The sequence below is a fragment of the Setaria italica genome, chromosome I (assembly GCF_000263155.2).
Source record: "Setaria italica strain Yugu1 chromosome I, Setaria_italica_v2.0, whole genome shotgun sequence".
In the NCBI taxonomy this organism is placed as follows: Eukaryota; Viridiplantae; Streptophyta; class Magnoliopsida; order Poales; family Poaceae; genus Setaria; species Setaria italica.
In genome coordinates this window covers 5,739,730-5,759,736 of record NC_028450.1, presented here as the reverse complement: position 1 = coordinate 5,759,736, position 20,007 = coordinate 5,739,730, and the positions used below count along the sequence as shown (strand labels likewise).

General features: G+C 47.6%; 3 protein-coding genes and 1 long non-coding RNA gene across 5 annotated transcripts; 2 read left to right on the top strand and 2 right to left on the bottom strand.

The window, feature by feature from the left end:
• Positions 1-2,423: 2,423 nt before the first annotated feature.
• On the top strand, positions 2,424-8,242 carry LOC101784481. Its single transcript, XM_004951612.3, has 5 exons — positions 2,424-2,926; positions 4,466-4,546; positions 5,042-5,104; positions 5,195-5,254; positions 7,686-8,242. Exons 1-5 carry the CDS (start codon positions 2,576-2,578, stop codon positions 7,851-7,853), a joined length of 723 nt encoding a protein of 240 aa, XP_004951669.1. The 5' UTR covers positions 2,424-2,575; the 3' UTR covers positions 7,854-8,242.
• Positions 8,243-10,993: 2,751 nt separating this feature from the next.
• On the top strand, positions 10,994-14,420 carry LOC101783399 (homeobox protein knotted-1-like 2). Its single transcript, XM_004951610.4, has 6 exons — positions 10,994-11,504; positions 12,295-12,415; positions 13,242-13,432; positions 13,512-13,643; positions 13,733-13,866; positions 13,968-14,420. The coding sequence occupies exons 1-6, from the start codon at positions 11,169-11,171 to the stop codon at positions 13,969-13,971; spliced, it is 918 nt and encodes a 305-aa protein (XP_004951667.1). The 5' UTR covers positions 10,994-11,168; the 3' UTR covers positions 13,972-14,420.
• A 670-nt stretch (positions 14,421-15,090) lies between these two features.
• Positions 15,091-16,041, bottom strand: LOC101784067. The gene has a single exon (XM_004951611.3). It carries the CDS (start codon positions 15,775-15,777, stop codon positions 15,451-15,453), a length of 327 nt encoding a protein of 108 aa, XP_004951668.1. The 5' UTR covers positions 15,778-16,041; the 3' UTR covers positions 15,091-15,450.
• Positions 16,042-16,573: 532 nt separating this feature from the next.
• LOC101782994 lies at positions 16,574-19,121 on the bottom strand. Of its 2 annotated transcripts, XR_001164126.3 has the most exons (3): positions 18,377-19,121; positions 17,101-17,408; positions 16,574-16,885 (listed from the first exon to the last, which is right to left on the bottom strand). It is a non-coding gene; the product is annotated as an uncharacterized LOC101782994 (long non-coding RNA). The 2 variants fall into 2 exon arrangements; XR_001164125.2 differs by lacking the exon at positions 18,377-19,121 and having other exon boundaries at positions 17,101-18,370.
• Between the last annotated feature and the right edge of the window lie 886 nt (positions 19,122-20,007).

Genomic DNA, 20,007 nt, shown 5'->3' with positions numbered 1-20,007 from the left:
GACACGGGAAGAAAACGCCCCTAAGTTTAATAAATTCGTCTCGACGAATTAGCTTAAGATTCTGCAATTGTCATATAATTAGTTTATATTTAATTCTTACAGTAAGGTGACACTGATATCAAACGCCCCCGAATAAGGTTACAGCGCCGAGGAAGCAGATATCTCATCATCTCGGACTCGTCGTGTCTGCCGTGGATGTGATGTGATTGATATCTTTGCGCCCCTCGGCAGCTGGCCAATGAGCAGTCAGCACCGAGCGAATGCCACCGCCAGGGGGCATGTGACCGGCCACTCGTTTCCGGCCGGCCGTCTGACGCCCCCGCACGACTCGCAAGTCGCGTCCGTCCTTCCCCCGCAGCTCGGCTTCACGGCTCTGCCTCTGCTCGACGAAAATTTGTGCGTCCGCGCCCATACTTCCTGCACCAGACTGTAGGAATTACTCCATCCGACAGGTCAGACAAGTGCAACGGGGTCGGGGAAATATCGTGAATTCCGTAGAACGGGCGCTCTCGGATTGTTTATATTTATTGGCTTCTACTGGTATGGGTTAATGGGCCTGTTCAGTTGGACTTATAAGCTGGCTGAAAAGCTGAAACGGCTGATTTATTGTGAGAGAAAAACACTATTCGGTGATTGATAAGCTGAAGCGAACAGGGCTGATTGTAGCAATACACTACTCCTGACTAAATCTCCGACACGGAATCACCGAATCAGTGCTCTTTTCCGCGTCCAATACTAACTAGCCCTTTCCTTTCAAAAAAATACTAACTAGCCCTGCCCGAGATCGAGTTGGTCCGAATTGAGCGAGCTCGGATGGACGGCGACTTTATTTCCAAGGGTTGTGCCGTGTTGGTTTGCGAAGCTTGGGCATCGCATCTAGCCACCGCCCCTTTTCCTACTCCTTGAGGATTGCTTCTTGGCCCTATATGTTTGCCACAGATGCTGTCCGCCTGTTCTCCACCCTCGACTCTTTTCACGAGAAGAAAGAAAAGTGCAGAGTCATGGTCTAAACTCCCGATTAGGGACGGGTCACAAATCCACCCCACAACTTCCGTTCCGTTCCGTTCCATCGCATCACTGACTGACAACTTCCTCATTTGGACGTTGATTGTGGTACCCACGAACCGCTTGTTACCTGCACTTTCTTCTCCTGACACAGTAACACGTACTGTAGCTACGATCATACTGTACTACTGGTGCTGATCAAATACTACTACTGGTACTACCGATCATCTTGCCACAGGATCGATCACCCAAGAGGCAGCTACCGTATCAGAACGTCGTAAAGAAAGGCATTTGTAGAACCAGATACGGTGGGTAAAAACGACATAATCGGGGGTGTTTGGATCCCCAGACTAAACTTTAACTCGTGTTACATCGAATATTTGACACTAATTAGAAGTATTAAACATATGCTAATTACAAAATCAATTTCATAATCTCTAAGCTAAATCGCGAGACGAATCTATTAAGCATAATTAGTCCATGATTTGATAATATGGTGCTACAGTAAACATTCGCTAATGATGAATTAATTAGGTTTAATAGATTCATCTCGCGATTTAACCTAGAAAATCTACAATTATTTTGTAATTAGTTCATGTTTAGTTCTTCTAATTAGCATTCAAATATTCGATGTGACGCGGACTAAACTTCAAACCACCCGAAGTAACCAGCCAGCCGCTGCAGCAGGGACCTCTGGATCTCTGACGAAAACTTTCACCGAACCGTCGCGCCCCGGCCGAAGCTGCCAAACCGCAGGCCCCTGTTGCAGCCTGCTCGCGCGGCGTGGGAATGCACGCAGTAACGGCGCAGCAGCTACAGTCGCCGAGCTTCTTCTCAACAGTGGCGCACACAAGAGTCAAGGCCCAGCGACTCCTCACTCCTCGTCGCCCACTCGTCCCCCATTCTTTGCAGCCAAGCCACCGCCACCACCGCGGGGCCCGCCGCTCAGAGCAGGCGCGTCCTGCTCCCTCCTCCCCCCTCGCACGCGGGGCCCCCCAGGCCGCTGACCACCTCGCTGCCCCTCCAATTCGTATCGTTCCTTGCGTCCGAAGCCTCGCCTCGCTCTGGAGCCGCTGACACGGGGCCCCGCCGGAGGGTGCCACGGTCATTTCCGCGCGGCCACGCTGCGGGACGGCGCGGAAAGGCTCCTCCGCCTGGTCGGGTCGCGGCAGGTGACCGCGAGCGGCACGGGGAACCGCGCCGTCGCTGACATGCGGGCCAGGAGAGTGCGCCGGTCCCGCAGGTCAGTGTATGGGAGGTGGAAGGGTGCCCGGGGCCAGCGAGCTGAGGCGTAGCTCTCGTAGGTGGAGGTGTGTGTGTGTTGTGTGGGTGTGGGTCAGGCATTGTTTAATCCGCGGTTTTATTCCGCCATTTAAATACGCCCGGGGGCACCACGCCGCGGCTCTGGCTCGCCTCCACCTCCACCTCCACGCCCCCCACATCCCATTCCTTCCTTTCCACTCGCCTCCCTCCCTCCCCACCCACATCTCCACCTCCTTCCTGCCCTCTCCGTCTCCGGTCGGGTCGCTTCCTCAGTCCACGAGCTGAGCTGCGGTGAAGGGAGCGCGCCATGGCCACCGCCGCTGACGTGGACGAGATGGCCGCCGCCGACATCATCTGCTCGCTGCGCGGGGCGGACCTGGCGGGGTGGACGCCGCCGTGGTGCAAGGCGGAGCAGGCGCCGGCACGGCGGGAGGGGGAGATGATCTGGCCGGCGGTGGCGCGGGGGAAGCGCTCGCGCCGCCGGTCGCCGTCGGCGGGCTCCGCGGGGACGGCGAAGGGGAGGTGGGGCCGCGGCAGCCCGGCCTCGCCGCTCGACTACAGCGGCGGCTCCGGCTCCGGCTCCGCCGCGTCCACCAGCGGCGGGGAGGACGGCGGCGGCTCCTGCTCGCTGACCCACCGGCGCGCGCCGGCGACCAAGGTTCGTGGCTCCGTGCGTTCGTCTCTTTTTCTTTCTCGCTGCCGTCTCTGTGTCACCGCCGACGCCGCCGTGCTGCTTTGGGTTCTTCTCCCTGCCCCCACCACCAGTACCCTCCCTCTCTCTCCCATCCCCTGTTTTCTTTCCGAGTTTTCGTTTGCCCTTTTCCCTTTTTTGGTTAGCGTGACGGAACTACCCTTATTGGTCAGCAAAAATCCCTTCCCTTCGTCACTCCAACACAGCCTTCTCCCGTTCACTTTCCCCTCAAATCCACTCTTCCAACTTCCATCCACTCGTCTCGTTTCCCCATTTCTTTGAATTTTTGGTTTGCTTGCTGCGGACGTCAAGCTCCGGCCCACGTCTCGCTTCGCAGATCCGCATTCTCATTTCTCTGTTTATCCGAAATTTGACGATTTTTTCGTACGTTGGATTTGCAAAACTGACGCAGAAAATGAGTCCGAGTTTTCTAGCGTCTTTCATGGTGTTCGTGTGTTCCTTTATTCGCCGGTGGTTGACTACTACTCGGGGAAGGGTAATTCCGGAAAGTCGCGGAAGCCGGTGGGTGCGGCCGGAGCTGGGCCTTCCATAGCTTACGGCTTGCTGGCCGAGGTGCCCCGAGCAGGCGCTTCTTTCCCGAGGGCAGTGCGGTCATTTTCGGCCGTCCTTTATCCCCCGGTGCAATTGCTCGTGTGGTGGGAGCGTGGAGGCCGGTGGGTCCCTCTACCCCGGTGGAGAGTGGAGACAGAGTCAAATGCGGGAGTTAAAACGCGGCGCGACGGGGTTGGTGGGGACGGCGCCGGGGCCGAGCGGGACACGTGGGCGCCCGGCGGCCGGAGCCGCCGTGTGTGGCTACGGCCGCGGCGAGGCGTACGGCGGCGGGGGAGCCGATGGGTTGTTTCGGGAGGCTGGACAGGGACCCCACCTGTCGGATGATCCGCTGGGGGTGGGCCCCTTTTCTTTTTGAAGGAGGAGGCCCTTGCGCGCGGGGCCCACTTGCAATGCTGGAATGGTGGGGAGGCGTGCGGTTTCCGTTATGGCGTTGCGTCGGATGGCAGTTTGGCCGATGTGTTTCATGCGGTCTTGCCTAACTAAAAATGTGCTCATCCATGGAGGGGATTTTTGGGGTTTACTTTTGCGGCTGGAGGAGGAAGAAAGGACAATAATGGACGGGTGTGTGTCTCATCTCATCATGTGGTTCCCGGATTGGTGGGTGGATGGGAGATATTCATTCTAGCTGGGAGTTAGGAGGGGAGGAGGCCGGAGAGCGTGGATTGGGAGCCATTCCCTAAGCAATGCTTGTGTCGTGCCTTTTGTTTTCTTTTGGTGCCACTGCCCTGTGATTTGCTCGTTCTGCATTGTTTTCTGCGATACCCTGTGCGATTCTGAATCCGTGATCTTGTTCGCCAGCTGTTGTAGGAGCTGCCGCCCTCCGGGTGGCCTGCCTTGTTCATGCCAGCATCGAGTGTGTGTTGTGTTGCGTTGGATTTGTGTGATGATTGATTGGTTATGGACTTATGGATTGCTTCCTTCCTCTCACTGCAGGTGGGCTCCATTGGACGGCCGCAGCTGACCTTCCCGACCCTGCCTACACGGGCCAGCGGTCAGCGACCTCGGAAGAAATTGGTAAGCTTCTGGCTACTTCTCTCGAGTGATGCACTCAAACACGTCCATCTGCGTATGATTTTGCGTGGCTGACGGGTTGGCGCGAGGGGACTCAAAAATTGTTCTCGAAGGGTTGTTTTGCAGCGGAAAAGTAGTATAAGGTTTGCAAACGCGCTTTACTGGTCTTTAGCAAAAGAAAGCCTTGACCAGGTCGGAGTGCCACCCATTCAGAGGGAAAAGGGCTGGTTTAGTGGTTGTTGAACTACACCTGCACTTGTTTTAGAATAAAGCAGCATCTGCTATATATCTGTCTGGGGTTTGAAAGGGTGGGAGGGGAGGGTGAACACAAAGTGGAATCGTAAGGACAAAGCCACAAAAGGCGTACTGGCCGAAAAGATCAACCTCATCATCAAGATGGTCCTGTAACCTAAAAGCCCAAAATTCAGACATACCGAGCATGTCCTTCGTGGTTCTTGTCCTTGTGGCTTAATCTGGTTTATTGTTTGTATCATGCAGAAGCTGCCGGAGATCCAGCAAATGGTGCGGTCGCTCTCGGTGGAGAATGAGAGCCTCCGCGAGGTGATAAGTCGTTCTTCACTAAGTACTTTCAGAGCATTTTAATGGTGGTTTTACTGACTGCAGTACGTTCTTGTTTGTCTATGTGTGCAGGAGATGCGAGCTTTGCAGAGAGCTTGCAGGGTGCTGTCAAAAGAAAACGACAAGCTTGAGGTAACATCATCTTTACTAATCTGTTTCTCTTGTTCGTTTGTATCCCAGATTGGTATGTGGGGCCACCATATGGTATCTGTTGGTGGAATGGCTTATCAAAAGGCTGTCTTGTTTTGGCTTAAAGAATAAGTTAAAGATTTTATATTGCTAATATAAGAGTTGTTTAAGCCGCCAAAGGTAGTGGTCCACATACTCCTGCGATAATTTTTAGTTGCTTTATAAGCTATCCATGGGTAAGGTGCTAAACGGTATACAAGGTTGCGGCCACCATCCTTTTCTCCCCCTCATTTGGCTGATGAGTAGGGTAGATGATGGGCTATGCTAGACGTAGCTTTCTCATGTTTTTGAAGAAAAAAAAGTAATTCTTTGGATCTTAGCAGTAGATGAAAGTGATTGCTAGTAACTCAAGTCCACCTGTAACTAGATAGAGTGCTGCAGCCTACCTACAAGGCTGCAACCACTCATTAGCGTGTTTGAAAAAAAAGGAAAAAATAGAGAGATTCCCGACCCTACATCTTGTACCAAGAGACCAAGAGGTCTTTGCAACAAATGTATAGACTACTATCTGATTCTGGACGTTCTTAGCAAAGGATGGCCTAAATTATAGCTCATCCAACACTTATATTTCCTTGTGTTTTATGACATTTGGAAATCATGATATATGGATAACTATCAATGGCCCACATTAGCAGTGTGGTTATTGTGATTGTCCAGTTGTGTTGTCAATTTTCTTCATGCAAAGTTGCACCTTGAAAAACCCAATATGTCTCTTGTTCGGTGAATTGACACTCAACGGCATAGTATGTAGCTGTTAAGTCAAGGATTAGGACATCGTGGCAAGGTGTCAACTTCTGAATAACCTGTATTCCTTAAATGTGGAGCTTGACTGACATTTCAGAACAATAAATGGACTGATTGATCTGTGGGACCAGGGCAGGTACAAATGGTCTCACATCCAGAGTCAGAGTAACACGCCCATGATACTCTCAGTTTCTCGGTAGTCAACAATTTGTTGGCCATTGACAAATTCTGTGTCATTAGTCTTCTGCTGGTAAAGTAACCATATAATTACTATTTTTTTAAGATAATCAGATAAGCCATAGTGTTATGGCCACAATAAGGTTATGAAGAGCACATTTCTCCTGATGGAAATGGGGGCTCAACTAAATTGTCAGTTTAGTATTGTGTGGTATTTTTATTAACTGCATGGGTACCTAGGTTTTGTCATTCCCATCCCTGGTTTGTTTGATGTTGCTTTGTTTTGCTGCTTGCATTTACCTGATTCCAATCCTGGCTACTAGCTTTATTTGGGCTACAGCTACCCATGCGTATCCTAATTGATGAGTGATGGCATGTGTATCCTTATTTATAAATGGGCCAAGATTTGTTTTTTCATATTTTACACCCGGAAGCTACCTGAAAACCACTTCACAGGATTCCCACAATTGCTGAGTCAGTGTGTCTGTGTCAGTGTGTCTGCGTCTGCTTGAAGCATTGTGTGTATGCATACAGGAAAAATGCAAAGCTCGGCAAGGATTGAATAAACACTTAAATACATTCTTAAAATGGATGTAAAATCTGCTTGTTAAACGGTCCTTTCCGTAGGGTTCCAGTTTGAGATTTTGGTATGGCTTCCTTGATACTTCTGTGGTTATTTCATCTCTTCAAAACAAACATTCATGATAATATTATCTTCACAACTCACAACTTCAAGAATGGTAACCTTGTGTCCTTCGTCTTTAATGTTGTGTATAGATGCAATGATAGTAAGAAGAAACTTCGGTACCCAAAATAAAATAGCCTGCTTGCCTATCCTATTTGGTTAAAAGTTGTTGCAACCAATCAGCAACTTGTTTTCAGTGGTGTCCCTTTGCCTTCTCTCGTATCTTTTCTTCCATGAGATAGTTCTGGATCTGTCGAAGGTGTGTTTGATGCCCATTAATTCCTATTCAGTACATGTCAGAAGTCCATGGGGCATTTACTTTTACTCAGCTGTGGTTCTCTGCTGGGTGGTGGGGTCACCATGCCGTTTCCAATTATACAAGCCATTGCAGCTTCAGCCTTCAGGGTTGTAATCGATAGCCTAATAGGTAGGTCATATCTGGCTTCACCTTTTGCCAGCTCAACATGTAGGTATGTAAAGATAAAATAGATGTGAACATCAAAATGAAAATGCTTCTGAGCAATCCTTTTCATGAACATCAGAGCAGGGTCAATGCTTTTCATGAATTATCAGCCAAAATTTGATTCCTGGCTGCAATCTCCTTGCCTTTGAACTGTTTTTTTTTTGTTCCTACATTATTGCATATAAAATAGACTATTTCCTTTTCAAAATGTCGCCATATGTTTACATTGTATTTCCTTACAGTTCTCTGATTCTGTGTGGTTGGGAATAATAGATACCTAACATAATGTTGTTGTCATTATGCAGACAAGGTTAGGGCAATCAGACTTGCAGAATGAAATCATATCGAAGGACCCGAAAGGAAAGGAACAGATTGATCGACACTCAGTTATGCAGTCCACACGAGACATCTTCGTGCTACCAGATCTCAACCTTCCCCCACAGGACAATGCCAATGTATCAACAGTTCATTGATCACTCCAGATTGCTGCAACCTTAACTGAATAACAAGTGTACATAGAGGAAGCATGGTAGCAGTCTAGATGGCAGGCCACCACGTCATCATTTGAGAATGACATATCACACATATTGGATAAGTTGTTACTAGATCACAGAGTTCACTACCACTATAGTTGTAAGTGATAAGTCGCATCTGTAGCTAAAGGGAATTCTAATCTTAACTTACCTGACATTGTTTTGCCTAGTGCATCTGCATATGGTAGAGCTGAAGATAGTTTCAGCTCAAATTGATCTCCACATTAGTGGATTTAGATGAATTTATCCATGTTATTTCATTCAATTAAGTAAAATGTTACATGTGAAGATCTGACATTTGTGAGAAAAATGGTATACTTATTTCTGTCTGCTTTGTTGATTTGGAATTTTCTTTGGTTGGGCAAGCGAGTTCTGTAAGGCTAAACTAGTTGGCTACTGCCTGTGGGCTTATTCTGGCCGATAAGGCAAAGATTGATGGGCAGAAGAATGTAAGGTTGGGCTTGATCTTGGGAGACTAGGGGCGAAATGTTTGGCCTGGTGTGATTTCAACATGAAAAGCTGGGATTGCAGTTCGGATCCTGGTAAGGTGTAAATATTTTGCATGTGATCGACAAATAATGAAAATATATAGTTTTCATGCAGCTCCATTACAAGCATACTCCCTCCGTTCCAAAAAACAAGTTGTTTTAGAATTGTTCTAAATCAATTTTTTTTAAGTTTGATCAAGATTATAGAAAAAGCATACTCCCTCCGTCCCCTTCCGTTCAAAAAAACAAGTCGTTTTAGAATTATCCTAAATCAATTTATTTAAGTTTGATTAAAATTATAGAAAAAACTACTTATATTTATGGTATGAAATAAGTGCCATTAGATTTATCATGAGATATATTTTTATAATATATCTATTTGATGCCATAAATATTGATATTTTTCTCAATAAATTTGATTAAAGTTGATAAAGTTTGATTTAAAACAAACATAGAATGGACGGAGGGAGTATCCATTATTGTATGATGCGATATTGAAGTCTTTTATGGGCCATCTTCCATGTGCTTCCTATTCTTGTACACGAGTTCAACAAAATGTTTGTAAAAATTGCAGTGCTCTCTTCCTATAAAGCGAACATGGGTGGAACTGGTGCTCTTCAAACCGTGCTACTTTAGCTACTGACTTTGGTCGCTATCATACTGGTTTCTTTCGTTTTCCAACTTTGTAAACTTGTAGCCTTTTGATGGTTGATAGCAAATGCCCTAGTTAATGCCATTTCCTCCGGCACTCACCTGAATTGGAAACGTGCACAAGTGATAATATTACTTATAGCCATATCAACGTGACATAAAGTTTGGCTTGTCCTCACCCAAATGGTGGTGGTGTTGGTCTTTTCCCAGTTATTCTGTGAATTGTGGTGGTGGCGGTCTTTTCCCAGGCATACCTTTTCATTTCGCAGTTATACGCAATGTTTAGAATCAATTTTGATAGCACGACGCTGGCCGAGTACCACGTAGCTTTTCCTTGTCCGATTAATTTTTCATAATACAAGATTTTTTCTATTATTGATGGCACAATTTTAGAAATCCTGCGCACCAAGTTAAAAAAAACTATATGAAAGTAGAAATTGTACCAGGAAAGAACGTTTACTCAGGTATTCTCATGCTAATTCTCCTTTCAACGTCTATTGGGCCAACATGCTATTCATGACATGTTAGTTCTTTGTCTTCGCTAGATATGGTTGCAAGGAGGTGCTATTGGCCAATTGGCTATAGACAAACAAATATATTATCACCATTTTCTATTGGGGAAAGCTCTCCTCACACTAAAAAATTTTCTCGAGCACGCGTGCTGTCAGCATCGGAGGAGAAGCTTCGTCTTCTTGGACGACGGTGATAACTCCGACGAGGTTAGGGTTATGATTCGGGGTTGGGGTTGGGGCTCCAGCGAGTTTCTCCATTACCGGGCTTAGAGGGAAGGTCGGGGGAGGCAGGTTGGCCCGGCGGAGGTGGCTGGCGCCGCTGGCCTGGGTGGTGGAGGAGGCTGGTTGGGCTAGGTTGGGGGTGGGGGTACCATGCGTCGATTAGTTAGCGAGGGAGCGGGTGGCAGGGCGAATCCGGCGGTGTCAAACGCTGGAGACGCGGTAGAAGGGTGGGCGGGGCGAGCGCAGCCGAAGAATCGCCTGTGAGAGAGAGGAGCATGAGAAGAAAAGAAACGATTGAAGGAAGAAGAAAGCAAATCCACCGTTGGATCATGATCCAGTGGTAAAAAAATCGAGTGTGGGGAGGAAAGAAACACTTGAGTGTGGCATAGACATGCCCTTTCTATATCATACTATGAAGATTTTGATGGCCGTATTTTGATGGCCGTCTTTTATCTTATTCATACTGCATCGTCTCTACCGTTAGATTATGACCACTGTAGCACTACCTCTCACTTAGCTACTACTTAACTCTCTAATTAACTCTCTAAATCCAGGAACACAAATTGATCCCTTAAATACCTCCACTAAACGTCTAGAAATCCCATATCATTACGTCAGTTTATCAAAATACAAGTTACACAAAAGTCAATCTTACCTAACTAAAATTAAGGGGGTGTTTGGTTCCTCCCCCTAAACTTTAGCCCCCGTGACATCGAATGTTTAGATGCTAATTAGAAGTATTAAATGTAGATTATTTACAAAACCCATTACATAAGTGGAGGCTAAACGGCGAGACGAATCTATTAAGCCTAATTAGTCCATGATTTGACAATGTGTTGCTACAGTAAACATTTGCTAATAATGGATTAATTAAGCTTAATAGATTCATCTCGTCGTTTAGCCTCTATATGTGCAATTAGTTTTATAATTAACTTATATTTAGTACTTCTAATTAGCCTCCGAATACTCGATGTGACGCGGATTAAACTTTAGCTCGAGAAACCAAACACCCCTAAGGGTGTCATTTCCCTATCCGAGGCGTAAGTGTAGCAATTAGCACACACCCCCTTTGACAAGTGTCGGCCCCCACGTTGCCGCTTGTGGTCAGTGGTCACAGACAGCTGCCCTGCACAGCTGAGCTGAATAGCTGATGCGCCTGCGCGGCGACGAAAGAAAAACCAACCCAACCCAAGTCGTAGAGCCTTCCAACCAAAACCAACCCACACTACCATCATCCGTCCATCCATCCATCCATCCATCCGCTTGTCCCTCCCACCACCACCAACCAAAACCTCCAACCGCCGGGGTCGTTGCGCTCGCTCGCTTGCGCCGCCCCCCCGCCTCGCCGGCCGGCGACTCCGCCCCGTCCCCGCCCCGCGGCGATGTCGTTCCACTACCCCGACCACGGCCTCACCATGGACGCCGCGGCTGCTGCTGCTGCGGCGGCGGCCGCGGCCGCGGCCGCGTCGTCGCCGAACCCTAGCGGCTTCTCCCCCGGCGGCGTCGGCGGGGAGAGGGAGAAGGCCGCCATCGCGGCGCACCCGCTCTACGAGCGCCTCCTGGAGGCGCACGTCGCCTGCCTCCGCGTCGCCACCCCCGTCGACCAGCTCCCCCGCATCGACGCGCAGATCGCCGCGCGGCCCCCGCCCCTCGCGGCCGCAGCTGGGGCCGCGGCCGCGGGAGGGCCATCCGGCGGCGAGGAGCTCGACCTCTTCATGGTATACGGCTGGAACCCCCCTACAGGCTCCTGCTGTACTGCTTGCTTTTGTTGCTGGGCGCTGCAGTTGAATTGCTATAGGCTTGGGGAATTGCGGTGTGAAGGATGGGAAATTCGGGATTGAAGGAAGGATTAGTTGTTTGGCTGACCTATGCGCGGGTGTTGTCATATTACAGCTCCGCTTTTGCAATAACTTCCCTGCTTTCCCCATTTCTGCTGCATGTTTGAGAAGAACCCTGAGCAGATATCTCAAACTGATTCATAAGCTGTGATAGAGAACTCGTGAAGTAGGAGTATAAGACTCATGGGGCGGAGCTTTATGTGGTGATGTTTAACTACTTATTAGCTGACCCGTGGACATATAATTATCAGACCTCCATGGTTTCGATGAATTGCATCAGCTCGCTATAATCTACAACCTTTCCCTCTTTTGTTGGAGGGTGACAAATGAAGCAATTGCCAATTTTTGTGAAGGATGTGAATTGGCTACTAAAGGATAGCAGGTCATATGCTGCAACGGGTGTTTCTTGTTGCATGATTTGTGCTGTTTTAATCTCGTCTGCTGACACAATTTGTGTGTTCTTTCCATTTACTGGAGTAAATAAGCCCATGTACTGATGATTCTATCTCATGCCTGTTACTCCTCAGTCTTTTCAATGGCTTTGCATTACTTCACTCAAAGCAGAAGTATTATTTTATTTATGATTTTTTATGCTGTTGATATTGTGTCATTTTTTTCATTGGTACATTCCTGCTTTAGATTCTAATACTTCGAATTTGATTGGTTGCAGACACATTACGTGTTGCTCCTTTGCTCGTTCAAAGAACAACTCCAGCAGCATGTACGTGTTCATGCAATGGAAGCAGTGATGGGTTGTTGGGAGCTTGAACAATCTTTACAAAGCCTCACAGGTGGGTATTTTTTTGCCTTTTGTCTTTCTTCATTAACTCAGAAACGCTGCTGAAATTTTAAGCTACACACTACTTGCTTTTATACTTTCAATAATTGCAGCTTTGCTGTCAGATGGCAAAGTAGTTTCGATATTAATTGCAAGGGCTAGTTGTTTAGTAATTGAATGAATGGAAACATCAGCATAAGCTATAAAAGAAAAAGATTTTGTTAAGGTATTAATTTGTGACTATGAACATAAATTTCTTTCATTGCATGCCTTTACAACCGCGTCTTAGCTAACACTCAAGAATATTTTTTTGGAATATGTGCAGTACCTTCATAATGAATTCCCAGGCTTCTATAGCCACACAGAAAAGGGAATGCATAGCTTATAAGCAGCCATAAATTATCGATGATCACTCATAATATTCAGTGCTGTTCATTTTTATTTGCTTCGTGGACTCTACATATGTGAATTGTGATTATAATCTGAAAAGACGTGTGAGGCCTTGGCAACAGCTTAGGCTATGCTAAGCATGCACTGAGATGAGGATAGGAGTGCTGTCCCATGATATGAAAAAGCAAAGTTGTTGGTTGCATGATAAAACAATTTACTATCCTAATTTGAGTTGTACACTGAGATTTTGGTGACAGCTTTGAGTTGTTGATTTTGCTTCAACTTACAGAACATTTGCCTGGTTTTATGCTAAATGTTGGTTAAGATGGTTGTCTTCATATGCTGCACATGTACACCTTAAATGAACTTGCAGGGGCAGCTGTTAGAGTAGTATTCTGCAAATCATCATTGTCAGGCAACACTGAGTGATCCTAGGATTGGTTATGCAGGGGCATCTCCTGGTGAAGGCACAGGAGCGACCATGTCTGATGATGAAGATAACCAGGTGGATAGTGAGGCCAACATGTTTGATGGGAACGAAGGATCAGATGGTATGGGCTTTGGCCCCCTGATGCTGACAGAGGGTGAGCGATCCTTGGTTGAACGTGTACGGCAGGAGCTTAAAAATGAGCTTAAGCAGGTTAGTTATCATCCTCTGAAGTTTTTCATTTCATCATTAATGATGGATTGTCAACTAACAAAAGATTTTCTACCTGTAGGGGTACAAAGAAAAGCTTGTTGATATCAGAGAAGAAATTCTCCGCAAGCGCAGAGCTGGTAAACTCCCTGGGGATACCGCATCTATATTGAAAGCCTGGTGGCAGGCTCATTCCAAGTGGCCATACCCTACTGTATGTGACACCATGTTAATACCATTTCCGAGCTTACATATGCCACTAGTTTCTGTTCATGGTGAACAGCTCTTTCCTAACTGATACAGGAAGACGACAAGGCTCGACTGGTGCAGGAAACAGGATTACAGCTGAAGCAGATCAACAACTGGTTCATTAACCAGCGCAAACGGAACTGGCACAGCAACCCAACATCCTCTGGTGAAAAGACCAAGAAGAAAAGGTTATTATAGTGAAAGCAGCGTTGCTGTTACTTCATAGGCTTGCCACCTTTTATGCTTATTGCTGCTCTGATTTTAACATGTGAAAATGGAAACATTGCAGGTGATGACGACCGGCCCTGAGCAGTCTTGACGAAGCTAGACGTACACTATACCTTATTGCCAAGTACATTCTCCCTCCCACTCTGTAGCCAACAAGTATGGAGACCGACCTGTTCGGAGGGAACTTTATGAAGTAATGAAGATATGCGTCACCGGGGGACCTTAGCGGGTCACCTAATGGCCCTAGTTTGACCACGTGGTGGAAGTGGGAGTTGGTAATGACTTTGCAGTATAGCATTTGTGCTAATGTGATATGTGGATCATGTGTTGTATGACCGACGAAGAACGGGAGGGAGTAAGTTATGTTGTATTGTAATTGCGTATCCTACCATGTAATGATATTCTAGGGAGGATTCCAAGATTCAGATTGGCCGTTTACAGTACTCTCCGGTGTTAAAGGTGCTGGTTCAAAGTTTACCTGAAGGGAATGTAATGGTTCATACGTTGTACGCCATGTAAGCAGCTTGCTCTTCGTGCGACTCGTGTCTACTCGATTGGATTCGTAGGATGCTGTGGATTAACCTTGGGTGTGTGGGTCCAAATCCTAATACGCCGTTTAATAAGAAACGGAGGAAAAGCTAGGTAGTTGCCTGTAGTTTTGCAGTATAGTTGAGGGATTCTTAAAACAAATTGTATTTGGACGAAGCTGAAGATGTGAATTTAGACGACAGTTGGTGGCGTTTGGTATATGGCCAGGCGCGGAACGAAATTGGTTGGCAGGGAAGCTCGCGAGTGGTCCGAGAAAAACTGCCGAAGACCAAGTCGAGCGGCGACCGAGCAGGTGAAGTCCAACCACGCGGCCCCAGGGCCAGGACAAACGATCACCATCATCCATGATACATCCTTTCGCTTGCTGTTACTGCATAGCTTCCTCCTGATTTTCCCCCGAGCTCGTCGTTTCCGCCGAAAAGACGCGGCTGGAGCACAGATTTCTTGTTCACCTTCCACGGCGTCTCCGTCGCCTCGAGAGCGAAGCTAGCTGTCCCAGCCCCAAGTGACGAGTCCTTGGCTAGCATCAATCACTCACTCGCCAAAAGCTACATCTACATTCAACAACACCAGAACTTTTTTTTTTTTGCGAGACAATACCTGTACCTTTTGTGGGACCCAAGATGCATGTATTCCAAGGAAAATAAATAAACATATATTGAAATAATTAAGGGGATTTTTCGTGCGAAATTCGTCCGAAAAAAACTGAAAGTACGAATCAATAATCGAGCACATATGGATAGCTAAATCTTTACACACTAACACCAACAACATCGATTCATGATCTATCACCAACAACCTAGCATAGCATCTATACTACTCTCGATTCTGCAACGCGTGCATGTACAAAATACAACAAAATCTGATAGACGAACGCAAAGCATCTGCACACTGATTAACGGTATATCCGTGACCTCATCGATCCGAGCCTCTCCGATCTCAGCTGGCGGCCTCGATCCCATCCCAGCCAGAGCCAGGCGCTACGCGCTATACGGCTAGGCGACGTCGATGACCGCCGCCGGCGTGGACAGCCGCGACGAGAAGCTCTGGTAGAGCAGGCCGTCGCCCCGCCCGACATGGGCTTCCTCGTCCTCGCTGTCGTCGGCGTCGAGAAGGTCGCCTTCGTCGAAGTTGAGCGCGTAGCTGAGCGGGTCGTACCGGAACTCCCCGACGCCCGCGCGCCGGCGCCACCGCATCCGCTCGCCGAGGCCGCCGCCGCCGCCGGTGCCGAAGCAGCAGAACACCGTGGCGCGCAGCCTGTGCCGCAGCGCGCCGCCAAGCGACGACGGCGCCGGCGACGGCGCCGGCGACGACGCCTCCATCTGCACCGAGCAACACGGTCAGCTGCGCTCAGCAGGGGTCAGGCTCGCGAGCGTGATTAGTAGCCTCGCTTTCTTAATGAGCGGTTGGTTACCGGTGGGCACGACGAAGGTTAAGACCGGGCGAGGTGGCGATTAAGTAGGAGGAGGCGTGGGGAGTGACGGAAAAGGACATCATGCCGGGGGAGGGGGGCCGGTGGCGGCGTGCGTGGACCGTGGACGGCTACTCCGTGTCTCCGTGGTCTGTCCATCCGTGCTGTCCCTGCCGTAGACCAAAGCGTAGCAGGTGGTGGGAGTGGGAGTTGAGGGCGTGACACGGTTAGATAGAGGTTGCAGTTTGGGTTGTGCTTAAATGATTTCTTTTGTGAAACAGGATTTACTAAAAAGTCCTCCTTAGATCTTAGAAGTACGCCACCATCTCGATTCTATGAAATTGAAGTCCAACTCGGGGCGTTTTAAAGTTTTCACACCATCCCACACTCGCACGACTGCACGAGCAAACACTTCATACGCACGCTAGATCTACTTACTATCCGCTCGCAAAACATCTTACTCCTAAAAAAACCAAACAAAATCGAAAGGGAGACTTTTTTTACGGTCTCATCTATGAAAACCCTCCGATGGTCGTCCCTCTAGGTGATTCCAGCCCTCCGATCACTCCATCAGCCTCCGCTCTCTTCTCCACCGTTCATTTTTTCCCATCAACCGCCCATCCTCCTCCACCCTCCCCTACGAGCTTTTTAAAAAACGCTACTGGAGTTGAAACCAAATTTAAGGGTCTTCAGGGCAAGCAATATTATTTATTTTTAACCATTGCAACATGGACATTTTGCTAGTAAGAACAAAACACATAGTAAGACAGCAGGACACAAACCTACTATTACTAGTGGAGTTAATCAAGTCTGCCACATCATATATTAAGTTAAACACCACATAGTAGATGACATAACACAAGTTTGAGATGTCACAGATACACAGATTAAATTAAACTGGAGTAACTTTCTACAGCTTCTGCTTCTCGGTGGTATGAACCATCTCGAGCAAGAACCCACAATAGCCGATAGTAGATGATACAATCAGTTTTTCCCCTGGCCTCAGTGGTGCCCAGTACCTGCACAGGAATATGCAGACATTAGTAACCATGAAAATCACAAACATTTAGCTCACATCAACATAATTAGGAAAGCAGATGTCAGTCAGCATCAGCGGATAGTGTACTACAAATTTACCATTAGGCACTGATAAACTAGGGTACACACAAAAGTCAGTTGGGAATCCAATGGGAGACTGTGATAGGGGATTGCATTTTAAATTTAACTTGCTCACCTTTCTAGAAGTTCTTTGGTGAGAACTTTAACTTTCTCAACAAAAGGTTTCTTCTTGCTCGACTCCTTGGCGCTTTCAGTTCCGTTAAAAGCGTTGCCATAGTGACGATGTCCATGAAATTGCAGATAAATCAATGTAGATGCACAATATGAGCTGACTAGCATGCTGGAGTGGTAGATAAAACAACTGACTAATATCATCACTGCAAGGATCTAAAGCTTACATCAAACAGAGTAGGTTAAACAGCAGCTAAACTATACAGCATCACCCCCTTCCGCATACAGCATAACCCCCTTCCGTGCAATCTCCTAAAATGATGATCAAAGCACTACCAAAATTTGTGACTTTGTCCCATTGAAAATCAACTTTTGGGGATTAAAAGATCCTAGGGCAAAAGGATTCTATTATCAGCTTTTGAGTGCAAAGGTACAATTTGGACAGAAAATTAAGGCAACAGCGATGCGATCCACCGCGATTGAAGATATCCCAGAAAACATCCTACCGGAAACAGTGAAACTGCTGAAATTCTGTGAAGACAGTCAATAAGACAGCAGGCCTTGCAGCTCTCTGATCTGCTTTACATGAATTGAAACTCCTAAGAGTGCAAAGGTACAATTTGGACAGAAAATTAAGGCAACAGCGATGCAATCCACCGCGACTGAAGATATCGCAGAACACATCCTAGGCAACAGTGAAACAACTGAAATTCTGTGAAACGGTCAATAAGTCAGCAGGCCTTGCAGCTCTCTGATCTGCTTTACATGAATTGAAACTACCTTAGGAGACAATATCCTCTCAAAATCCAAATCCAAACTGGGATCTCCAAACTGGATGGATCCCTACACCTTCTATGCAGTAAACAATCCACTCCAGTATGAACATGTCAACCATGAATTGAGGTAAATTGAAGCTACTGGAGGGAGACGAAATCCTCTCGAAACCAAAATCCAAACTGGAACCACACACCCTGGTCGAGATACACGAAACTCAATCATGCAAAAAAAACATACGCAGAAACAATCCGCTTCAGGATGAACATGTCAACCATGAATTGAGATAGGCATACATCCAGGCCCGGCAAGCATAAAATTTGAAGAAACATAAGAGCTGTCATTAGGCCCAACCATCAACGTCAACTGTTACATGACGAATCGCGTGAGAAAAAACTTGCGAGATTTCCCAAACCTAATTTGGTCAAAACAAATTCACACTGGACATGATCCCCTCCTAACCACCCAGGCAAACAAAACGTAAGCGAGCTTGAAAGCGAACAAACCTGGATGATGCTTCGGATCGGGGTGCCCTTGATCCGAGACGCAACGCCGGCGCCGGACGAGGAGGCCAGGAAGGTGACCCCGAGAGATGGGGGAACCATCGCCTTCCGGGACGCCGACAGGGGTGCGGCGGAGCGGCGGCGAAGTCCGCCGAGTCCGGATCGGCGCAGCAGCATCGCCATACCTCCCTCCTCTCACGCGTCCGGTCGATTCGTAGCAAGACAAGATTGGGGAACAACAGATTCTCAAAATCCAAAATTCAGAATCTGGATTGGCCTCCAAACATAACAGATTCTGACCTAGATTCTACGATCTAGATTTTGGATTCTGAAAATCCCAGAAATTGCTCAAAGGTTGATTCTACCAGATTTTGCATGCATATTTGACCATTTTGCTCATCAACCTTCTAGATAATTATCCAATCTGCTATTGTCCACTCTTTTGAGTAAAAGAGTAGCAAGGGCATAAAAAACATCTATTTAACAAACTACCATATAATCAGATTTTGGAATTTATGATCCAAACAACACCATCCAGATTTTGCTTAGAATCTGGATTCTCGAAAACCATCTAAAATCTAAATCCACAATTGCATCCAAACGTGGCCTAGGTCACGGTGGGATGGTTGGGTGGGAGGTGGTGGTAGGCTGGTATATTCCCAACCCGTCACGTTTCCTCACCTGCCACGTAATAGGGATCTGCATCGGACGGCTGATCTAATAGAACACGGATCAGTCCAGCTAGATCATGGGTCGGTCTGAAATAATTCACCTCAGTGTGTCCGGCCTCCACCGGCCCAATATGCGGCACAGGCCTTCAACCCTCAGTGTGTCGGGCCTCCTAGCAGGTCCCAACAAGCCACCCGGGCTATTTATTATTGGAGTTCCTGCAAGTTGGTTAAACATTAAATCCAAAATTGAAGAATCATTCAACGTATTCAACATTTTGACAAGATCAGATTCACATTTTTCAAGACTAGATTCAGCATTTACAAATTTTAGATTCAACAATTTTTTAGAAACGCAAATCAACATTTTGAAAAAAATAAATACTTTCAACATTTTTCTTGAGCTATTCCAACATTTCAATAGAATGGATTCAATATCTACTAAAACCTATATCAACATTATGAAAATCAAAATCAGTGTTCTTCTCTGACGCCGGCAGTATGCGTGGCGGCAGGGGCAACGCTGGCATGCATGGCCGGGGCGGCTCTCGGCGGCAGGCGTGGCCGGGAGGTGCGCGGCGTCTGGGCGCACGATGACGGGGCGGCTGGGCCCTCGTGCGGCTCGACGGCAGGCGCAGCCGGGGCCACTCGTGTAGCTGGCGTGGCCGGGACGTTGCTCGGCTGCAGCGTAGCTAGGCGCACGGCAACGGATGGCTCGACGAGGGTTGGAGGAGGCGGCGAACGGCACGGTGAGGGCGACGCGTGCGGGCAGCGGCGGCGGGTGAGGGTGAGGTGGGGTTGAAGAGACAAGTCACATCTTACGGATGAAATCTATTTGCACGAATAACAAACACCAGAAGCCACGTAACATACGGGCTTCTGGAAGATCCATGGTTATTTTTAGTTGCCTGGTTATGTCTTTTAGCATGCTCTAGCTATGCAACAAATCCCCCTTAAACCGCCGAC